We start from the raw sequence: 10725 nt of genomic DNA, 5'->3' as shown, positions 1-10725 counted from the left end.
AGACTGGGGGGGTCCCTTTATTAGGCAGCGGAAATGCAGGCATACAGCAGATGCTCAGCTGAGCCTCAGAGTGCAAGGCTGCTGAGTTTTAGAATTAGGTCCTGACCTTAGCATCACTGTGCCTTGCCTCAGACTTGCAGGCACCAGCATCTGAGTGGATACAGTGAAAGTGGTATCATCGGATTGGCAGGAGGCACAACTCCGGCCTCCCCAACCTCCTTCTGCCTCAGCCTCCCCTCCTTCCGGAGGCAGCCCCGTCGCCAACACATGTTTCCCTAGGTCAGTTAGAATGCATTTGTAAGATTCTTCTGGATAAATGGCAACCACGTTGGAGGGTCAACAAAGGATTTTTATTGCAGGCATTTGAGGGGCACACCATTGCTTCCAAGGACCATCAAAGCGTCTACAATTACAGGATGCTGCCCTGCTCCTGAAAGAATGTGCTGCCCCCGAGAAGCAGGAGGGCAGTGAGGTGTTATCAGTTGTGATCACCTCAAGCATGAGAAAAAGAGCTAAAAGACTCTGAGCTTCCTCCCCAGGTTCCACGTAATGGTCTGGTTCCTTTCATGTTCTCTACAGACATAGGTGGTGCCCAGCCATGGCCCACACTGGTCAGGGCACCAGCCTGGGGATCCCAGGCTGCGAGGGAAGAGGCAGCACAGGAGTCCAGGGTGACTGTGGGCTCATCTTCCCCGGCAGAGGGCATTCAACAGCTCATGTCTCCAGGCAATGACAGGAGTGCGTGGCTCTAGAACAAGGCAGGGCACAGGGTTCAGACGCCTGCGGGGGGCAGAGCGGGGCTCAGGCCAGGCCAATCAGGGTCCATGAGAAGTAGGGGACACGTGGGGCCTGTGGGGGTTGGGTTGAGCTTCAGATAGGCCAGGCTACTGTTCTGTAAAGAGAAGAAGAATGTACAGTAAGGATGGGACATGTCAAAAAGGATCATTTCATTCACTCTCAAAGAGGCTAAGAAAGAAGATTGGGCCCTAGTATAGGAAAGAGAGGCCCTCCCAGACCCTAATCGTACACACATCCCCCGCAGATGTGTGTCAAGTCGGAGGCAGGTGCAGCATTCCAGGGGCTTACTTAGCCAGCTGCCACAAACAGTGTTCCCGTATATGAACACATCTCACCCTCGCACGATCATGAAACTCATGATCAATGGGACAAGGGCCTTTCTATTTTATAGATGAAAACAATGAGGTCCTGAGTACTTAAGTGACTAAGATTACAGAGGCTCAAAATGGCAGGATCAGGGCTCAAACTGTAGTCTTCCATGACTAAATCTCTCCTCTTCTGGGCACTAGCTGGTCATCGAGCCCTCACCTGGCTCCACCGCAGCGTGGTTAAACCAAGCCTGCTTATCAAGCTGGGCTTCAGCCCCCAGGGGCTGAGCTTGCATTTCCTGGCTCAAGTTGGGGCAGGGCTTCCTCCTTCCCTTCCCTGAAGAGGCCTACAGTCTCCCCACTGTCTGGAATGACTCTGTTTCCTGGGCATCCCAAGAGCCCCCCCTACCCTAGCCCCATTCCCACAGGTTCACCTAAAATCCGTGGAGTGACATCAGGTAGAATGAGGTAGGACTGTCTCCCATAGTTTAAACTTAGTTTGTGAGGGTTACGGTCATCTGGGAGAATGACCCCGGAGATCAGAGTCAGGACAAGTCACTTTAGTACTGATCTATCATTTCAAAGCAATTTTTATGATTTTGGCAATTTGTTTATTTTCTCTGAGTCTCACTTTGTTTATGTTTAATATAAGGGTGTTGATCCAGTAATTTTTAAAACCTCTCTTCCTCTCACATCAGTAAGCCTACAGTATGGGGTTTATTATTAGTATCATCATTATTTCTATTTATTGCTCAAAAGCTTCACTCATATCCCCTGAAGGAAGTGTAAAATAGGGGACCACCCTAGTGGGAACCCCCGTCCCTCCCCTCCCCCCATGATGTCCCCATGAACTCTGCCCCAGGACTTACCTGCACAGACCAAAGCCACGTCCTCTGCATGGTTGCAATTGTGTTGGCCCCAAAACCTATGCGGGCACTGCTCCAGAGACCTCTCCTCCCCTGAGCAAGCAACGTCATCCAGCCAGATGCGGCCGACCCCAGGGCCAAATCTTCTCCGGAATTTGGCAGATGGAGAGAGGGACTCCCCACAACCCAGCTGCCTGCATACCACCTGGTCGGCTTCTTCTCCCCAGCCATCGTCACAGACAGTGCCCCACTCGCCCTTGTGCAGCACCTCCAGCCTCCCAGCGCAGCGGCTGTCTCCTCCTACCAGCTGCAGTTCAAAGGGATCTGCAGGTGCAGGAGGGAGTGAGGGTGGCGGGAGGCAGGGGGACTGACAGAGAAGTTCCTCTACACTCAGATCCCGTCAGCACGTGAGACCATCCACTGAGTTTCTGTGCCTACATCCCCTTCTCTCTGCCTGACCGTGTAGTCCAGGTCCCTTCCTTAACTAGGATTTTCCACTTCTCTAATTTATAAAAATCTAATATTAATAAGTGATTTCCTAATAGTTTTTTTAAATTAAAGAGCTCAACAATACATGGAGTGGCATGCTCTGTCTCCATTATGTAGAATTCAATATACTAGTAGTTCACAGTAATCTAGCACTTACTTATCACTGGAACCATTTTCCTGTACAGAGGGAGGCATTGATGTCAGCGTTTTAAAAAAACAAGAGGGGCACCTGGATAGCTCAGTCAGTTAAGTGCCCAACTCTTGATTTTGTCTGGGGTCATGATCTCAGGGTCGTAAGATAGAGACCCGCATTGGGCTCCATGATCGCCGGACTGGAGTCTCCTTGGGATTCTCTCTCCCCTTTCCCCCACTTGTGCTCTCCCTCTCTCTCTCTCTCTCTCTAAAATAAATGAATGAATGAATGAATGAATGAATAAATAAATAAATAACAAGAATTGATGAGTAACTGACTCTGTCACTGTCACTTGATGCCTCACTAGCTGTCTATAGACATTGGTTAAATGGAATCCAGTTTAACCAAATTCATGAATGAATCTAGTTTCTGGACTCATGGGCTTTACCTTCACATTCCACCCACATGTCCTCATCATGGGTGCAGTTGTTCCTTTCCCAAACCCCAGAAGGGCAATCCTGAAGGCTGATTTCTTTTCCTGAGCATGATGCCTTTCTCATCCAGATGGGCCCTTGGCCCTGGGTGGCTTTGTTGCAGCATTTCCGGGTCAGCATGGCCCGTCCACATCCCAGCTGCCGGCATACCACTTTGGTGGCTGCAAAGCTCCAGCTTGCTTTGCACACAGTTTTCCACTGCCCTTGGTGCTTCACCTCTACTCGGCCCTGGCAGCGCTTGGGGCCATCAACCAGCCGCACATTCTCTTCGACTGTGGGAAAGGAAAGAGGAGGTGTCTGTTTAATCAAGAACATGGTCTTCCCAGAATAGAGCCCCATCGGCACATCCCTCTGTTCTTGGTGTTTAGTACAATGTGTCTAGAGTGCTTAGGGTCGTCCAGTAGATGCTTGTTGAATGGGTTGGATGAGTGAATCAATGGAACGAATGTCATTTTTCAGTTCCAAGTGAATTAATTATTTCTGTAACATTTTTAGTTTTTTAAATTATTTCCATATTCATATTCTCATTTGTTCCTCATAAGAGGCAAGTAGAGGGATTGCATAGATTTTTAAAAAATAAAATGCAATAGTAACATACGCAATGTGTCCAAGCCCCAAAACTTCCTGGTTCATTATCAGCATTATCACCCAAGTATTGTGAATTAGTGCTCCCAACCTTCAATCTCTCTAAGAAGTAGGAATGAGATCTCAGCATCAGGCACAAGGATTTATTAGTTGTTTCCCTGGTAACAGTCTGCAGGGTGACAAAGAGAAGGCATGGACCAGCCTCTCAGGCAAATCACAGTCTAGTGGGAAGTGCATGCAAAGAGGGGATTATTAATGCACAGAAGGCAAAGTGTTGTGTTGGTTTCCTAAGAGCATCTCTTGTCCACTATTTCATTGGTGGAACACTTGAGAGCTGGAAGAGCATGCATTGTACTTGGTTTTCTTAGGGGCAAAAACCAGGAAACATACATCATACCTTGCCAGCTCTTTTCTTCCCCATACCTCCCCTGAGTTCCAGACACAGGTTATACTCTTCAACCAACACTTAGTGGTGGATGGATCTGGGCATGCTTGTGTGTGTGTGTGTGTGTGTGTGTGTGCGAAGGAGAGAAGCAGGCTCTCATGTAGGCTGAAACTAAGCTAAATGCTTTACCTCATCCAAAGAGCAGGAACAATACTAAGTGAGGATAATGTTCCTCTGCTGGGCTCACAGTTGAGAAGGGTGAGATACGAAGGGTGAGGAGCTAGTTACTACGTGTGAAGTCCATGGTGGGGGTTAAGACAGGTGACTCTGGTCCACGGATTGGGTGGCAGAGGGTGTGGGGCTACGGTACTTACACCCACATACAGCTCCTGCGTCCTCCTCGTGGGTGCAGTCGAAAAAATCTTCCCTTTCACACTGAGACAGGCTCTCTTCCATGCCATTGCATTTGAATTCTTGGATGAAGATTTTTTGATTTTCTTGTGTCAGTGGCCCATATGAAGTACCACTGATTGCCCTCTTGACGGCTCCACAGCCCAGCTCCCGGCACACCACAGCTGCATCGTTCTTGTCCCAGCCATCATCACACACGGTGCCCCACTCGCCGGCCTGCTGTACCTCCACCCGCCCTTCACAGCGGTGGTCACCTCCCACCAGCCGCACACTGGATGAAGACCCTCCAAAGGGATGGGAGCTTGGATGGGCATCTGGAGGATGAGAGAGAACTCAGGCATCTTGGAACACTTCCAACACTCCCAGAGGGTGTGGGATGTTGGGGTCTGAGATGGAGGGCTTATAAGGGAAGTGGAGGGAGAGGAGCTTCAGGACCCCATCCCTAAGTTCTGATTCTGCTCCACTCTTAACCTACCCTGCCAAGAAACTCCACTTCAAGACACCTACATATATATACTCACACCGCTAAGCAGTGGAAGCCCCAGGTCGGAATACAAGTATAGAGATGTGCTCTGTTGTGTTGTCATTTCTTGACTCTGCCTCCCCCGGTGGCAGCCAGATGGAGGCTGGCTTTATAGATATAACTTGGGCTGAACAACCTGACTCTCTTTCTCTCCCAATATCCGTCATCCCCCACTACCCATCCTTGCTGTTTCTCATGACATCTTCCTGTGCTCAAGAACCCAGCTCAGAGGAATGCAGACAGCAGTGGATGAAGGAAGGGTCAGAGCCTTGACCAGTCAGAATCTTAGTCTAGAGGGTTCTAGGGCTTGGGGTAAGAGACAATCTCCCCAGAGCCTCCAGATATGTTCTGAGGAATCCAGTACATGATTCTGCTTCCTGATAATAACTCTGAGGGTGGAAAAAGCTAATGGAAATTCTCTCCCTCTTCCACCGAGACACAGACATAGAGTGGAGATGGCTGTAGGAGAGCAAAGAAGAGCCTATCAGACAACACACTTTTGTTGAGTATATACTATGTTCCAGGTATTGGTTTATGAACTCAGAGCGTTGCTGCCCTCCAGGAGATTATATTTAAGAGGTCTGGGGCAACCCCACAAAGACTCCAGCAGCCTGGAAGGGTGAGATACAAAAGGTGAAGAGCTAGTTGGCTACATGTGTAGCCCTTGAATGACAGCATGATACAGAAGAGATGAATGGGCCATGCCTCCATGGAGTGGGGTAGTTGACTGAGACAGGTCTGGGGCACGTGGAGGGGTCACACGGGACTGCTTGTCTGTGGCCTACTCCATTACGAGCAGTGTCACCTATGACCACATGGGACATGTGGGTGACTGAGGCACATGCACGAATGGAATATGACTTTGGAGGACCAGATCTTCCACCATCTACCTTGCCTCAGCTCTGCAAAAACTCCCTAGAACCCGGAATCAACCCCAGAAGAAGTTGCTGAGTGAGAAACACTGAGCTGGTTGATTTTAGAGTGCATTGGAAGTTGACATTTGGTTTGTTCATTTGTTTTTGTGTCTCCTTTGGTTCCATGTGTTTTTTGAGGGAAGCAATATGAGGAATGGAGGCTAGAAATAGATTTTAAAATTTAACTTAAAAAACTAAGAAAGGTTTTCATTTTTGCACACCTATGTTTACAGGGTACAAACATAACTCAAGAAGAGTCACCCAGAAATAGCAGTTGGGTCATTGCAAGATTTGAATTTAGACATGCATTATTGTGTACTCCAGGAAGCACTAGCTATCTACATGCACATGTTATCTGATTTTGAATTGTAAAATTCTGGCTTTAAATGAGTTTTATTTTCCATGGAAAGGAGAATTAGAACCCCTCCCAGGAAAGAAGAAACATGTAAGAAAGAAACAGCCTAAGTGTCAAGGAAACACAGCTGAGAAGAGATTTGAGAGCCAGAGAGAAGGGCAGAGGGGCCATCGGGGCAGCTGCCTCCCGGGCAGTGCCCTCAGCCTACTTTGTTGGCTGACAGCTCGAGAGCAGGGCTGGGGGTGGAGGAGCAGTGACCTGGGCTGTGGGAAAGCTGTAGAGCCGAGGTCCCTGTACCAGCAGTGAGGATACCCCTGGACACCACAGGAAAAAAGACCACGTAATCTAATTTTTAGACTAATAATCTGAAGAGGCAATGCTGAAAGAACTGAATTACATCCTGCTGGTGTGGAGTTCCTCACGGCCACTGCAGAGTCTGTGGCTGTCCCTCTCTGGTAAAGCCTCTACCATTAAGAGAAAAAGACCCATGGGATAATGTGTAAGAAGCTGAGGGTCCACGACCAACCCCCTTGAGTCAAGATCACAGCCTTCCTCTTGACAGACCTATTCTCTGTGCAGCTTGTGCATGGTCCACACAGGTGGCCAGTGGAGGCTGAAATCCAGCCTGCCCACTGCTGGTCAAACCACACACTGCACACAAGTAGATGCATTTCTAGTTCAAAGGAGCCATGCAGGTTGGCACTGGGGCTGGGAAGTGGTAGAGCCCAGGAGGACAAAAGGAAGTTCCTCTCCCAGATATGCCGACAAGGGGGTGGGATACCTTCTGAGTCCCCAGACAAAGCCGTCTGCTACTTGGAGGTGGCCAAGAGTTTTAGGCCACAGAGGCCAAGTGGGAGGGAATCCCCTTGCAGGAAACACCACCCAAACTCCTACCAGGTTCTGGAGGTGGAAACCCACCCACATAGGACAGAGTGGTTGGACTGAGAAACTGGAGAGGAAATTTACTCAGATTCTATTGAACTAGAGAGCCTCTCTCCATGCCCCAAGGAAGCATCAAGTTTTCCATCTCAAGAGCTTGGAGGCCTCCCTCTCAGGACCCCAAAAATCTTACCTAAGAGACCAGGTCCGGTGCAAATGGCTGAGGAGAAAAGAAGGAAGCGAGTGAGATCATATCGTCAATCCCAAGACTTTGTTCAAACAACACAACTCTCTAGAAAATCTTTGCTAGACTTTGTTAGCTTGTGGGCTGTAGTTTGCTGAGCCCTGATCAACAGGTCAGAAAGCAGCCCTACATTTGGTTCCAAACCCCAGGCTTAAGGGCCAGCACATCATAGGACATCGTAGTTTCTCCCTGTAGGACCTCTGGGTGATCGGGCTCCTCTATGCATTAGGCTCCCTTCTAATGCTGCCGAGAGTCCTGAGCCCTGTGCCCATCAGTGGTCCCCAAGGCCCTAGGCATTCTGAACTGCAGAACAGTCATGCCCCACCCCCCACATCTTATGCAATATTTCTGAAGAAGCTAATGTCTTTGGTCTAGAGTCTTTCAGGCAGATCCAAGAATTTTAGTGGCTTATTCTGGAATATTTTCTTCTTTTCATTTCCAAATAATTTCTAAATAATCCAATGCCCTTATTCTCCAGGATATAGCCACTCTCAGACTCAGTGAGACCTTGTCTGTAACTGTCTAAACCTCAAAGTAATATTACACATAACACCCCACACATCTAGTAAAGAGAAAGCCTGTATATACACAGTGCAAACCAAGTGTGTCAAGCCTGGTGTGCAGGTATGAAAGTGACAGAGCCCAAGAGGGACTTGAAAGTTCTGGAGCAGGGTAGATGACTATGGGTAGTCAAACCAGAGAGGCTTCATGAAGGAGGTGGGGCTGAAGGAAAGCAGAGAAGAGGTGATAGGACATTCCTGATGGGGCTGGACTTGCTGGCAGGTGATACAGGGAATACATTGGTGTTTAGGAATTCAGCCAGCACCCTACAGAGAGCACATTAAGTGCCAGTGTGAGCTTTGGTGATGCATGGGATCCTCGAGACAATAAAATGGTTGTGACTGATTAGGGAAGAGACCTAGTAGGCCTTGTTAGATGCCCCAAGTTCATTATCTCATGAAAAGTCTCCTAGCAAACCTCCAAAGAACATACTATTACCTTCATTTCACAGATGAAAGTAGGATTCCAGAGAGAGAGGGTAATTTAACAATTCAGACAGCTAAGAAATCTAAGAACAAGGACTGAAACTCAGGTCGCTTTGACTCCAAAATCCTCATTTACAGTAAATTATTCTGGATGATAAGAAACTGGGGGACCCTAGGGAAACATTATATGGAACACCTTTGAGAGGAAACTGGACAGTATGACCTGTGAAAGCTGTCTGTCTTCCGGTTCTCTTCTTTTTCTTGCTCTACGTGCTGTTACCCACGGTTCATTTGTCTTTTTATAAAGAATACATTTAGGGAAATTTACATAAAAAGGGAAATGAGATAAACTATTATAAATTTGTCAGTGTAAATAAAGGGAAATAGAAAAAACTCTGATGATCAAATGGATTATAAATTGGGTATGGATTCAGTGGCTTGAGTTTAGACACAGAGAAGGCAAGAGAGCAGGTGAAGCTGCTCCTTAAAAAATAGCAGGATCTTCACTGGCTGGGAGGAGAGAGCACTCTCCCTGATCAAAGTTCTGGGGAGACGCTGAAGCCTCAGTAAGCAGGGGCAGAGATACTCACCGAGGATCAAGGAAAATAGCAGAGCCATGAGCCAGGCTGCTGGAGATGCTGAGCTGAAATCTGAGGCTGGGAGGAGGCCCTGGAGCAGCAATAGTCAGCCTGGCTGCCAGGTGTGCCAGCAGGACAGAGTGAGGCAGGTCCTGTCTGCAGCAGAAGCATTAAGCCTTATCAGATGACCAGATGACCAGAAGCCAATGGGCACAGGGGGCAGAGCTGGTGGAGCTGGGCTTGCTGAGCTCAGCATATCCCCAGAGGAAGGGAGGTGGCCAGAACTGGCAGAAAAACACAGAAAAAGAAAGAAAACTACAAAAAACCCCAAGCTGTCCTGACCTAGTTCTGCTGTGTCCCAGCTCCATCCACCTCTGGAGAATAGAGAAGCCAGAGACTATAGAATACATATGGAGTTGCCTTCTGAGGCACCATAATCCAGAGTCAAGGTGTCAATCTCCACATCTAGGGCTGGCTTTTCCTTCAAACCAGCTTTTCCAGCGCAAAGCAGAAGGCTTAACCCATGGATCTGCTCCTCTCCTGTCCTTGTCCTGGTTTATGCCCATCTTTGGAAGCTGAATGGAAAGAGTTCCCTGTGGTAATGAAATCAAGTCATCATTTAGACCAGAACCTGATGGACAGTGGTTGAGCAGCAAGACCCCCAGTCTTCCCAGCCCCCTGCCTTGCTATTAAGCACCACTGTGCGTCAAGAGCTATTCAACACTAGACTATGGGAGCATTCAACTATATCCGCTAACAATGCTCCTACTGCTCCCCACAAGGTGGTTTTCCCTCCACGACTACACATTTTCACTTCTCTGTAATATTCAGGTCACTCTGCACAAAGATAGGTTCATTACAGATCGCCCTGTTTAGTCCTGCATTTCTTCACCTACTTATTATTGTTTTAGGGAAGAGTTCTGAGCAGCCTGAGTGCCGGGAGAATATGATGGGTTCAGGGAACACACTAGTGAATGGAGGGGTTTGGCGCTCCATGGGATATGGTCCGGTGGCTGTGACAACGTGTGGAGGCAGCTGTGAGAGAGGAAAGTATACGACACTTTGGGAACACAGTGGAGGAAATGGTCACTTCTACTTGGGGCTAATCAGGGACTTTACAGAAGTGATGACACTTGAGCTGGAGGTGAAGGGTGAGTGGCCTGGAGAATCGGAGCAGGAAAGGCTTTGCTCTGAGTGTACAGATGAATAAAACAGTGTCACAGATGAAGGCTGGACTGGAAAGAGCTGGGTCTCACCCTGCTTGGTGGTCAGGTGTCAAGGATACTGGTGTCTAAAGGTACACATACCTAGTAATGCAATTGCTGGGTCATAGGGTAGCTCTATTTTTAACATCTTGAGGAACCTCCATACTCTTTTCCAGAGTGGCTGTACCAGCTTGCATTCCCACCAACAATGTAGGAGGGTTCACCTTTCTCCACATCTTTGCCAACATTTGTTGCTTCCTGACTTGTTAATTTTTGCCATTCTAACTGGTGTAAGGTGGTATCTCATTGCAGTTTTGATGTGTATTTCCCTGATGGCTAGTGGTGTTGAGTATTTTTTCATGTGTCTATTGGCCATTTGTATGTCTTCTTTGGAGAAGTGTTTGTTCATGTCTTCTGCCCATTTTTTGACTTGATTATTTGTCTTTTGAGTGTTGAGTATGAGAAGTTCTTTATAGATCTTTGATACCTGCCCTTTATCTGTAATGTCATTTGCAAATATATTCTCCCATTCTGTGGGTTGCCTCTTAGTTTTGTTGACTGTTTCCTTTGCT

The 10725-nt window shown here is 47.9% G+C and overlaps 1 protein-coding gene across 1 annotated transcript; it reads right to left on the bottom strand.

Moving 5' to 3' along the window:
• Positions 1-336: 336 nt before the first annotated feature.
• CD5L (CD5 molecule like) lies at positions 337-9187 on the bottom strand. The gene is made up of 6 exons (XM_031018132.2): positions 8961-9187; positions 7334-7360; positions 4433-4783; positions 3043-3360; positions 1976-2296; positions 337-892 (listed from the first exon to the last, which is right to left on the bottom strand). Exons 1-6 carry the CDS (start codon positions 8986-8988, stop codon positions 885-887), a joined length of 1053 nt encoding a protein of 350 aa, XP_030873992.1. The 5' UTR covers positions 8989-9187; the 3' UTR covers positions 337-884.
• Positions 9188-10725: the final 1538 nt, after the last annotated feature.

The sequence above is a fragment of the Leptonychotes weddellii genome, chromosome 6, assembly GCF_054177405.1.
Source record: "Leptonychotes weddellii isolate Sample4059 chromosome 6, ASM5417740v2, whole genome shotgun sequence".
In the NCBI taxonomy this organism is placed as follows: Eukaryota; Metazoa; Chordata; class Mammalia; order Carnivora; family Phocidae; genus Leptonychotes; species Leptonychotes weddellii.
This window is presented reverse-complemented; position numbering and strand designations above follow the sequence as displayed.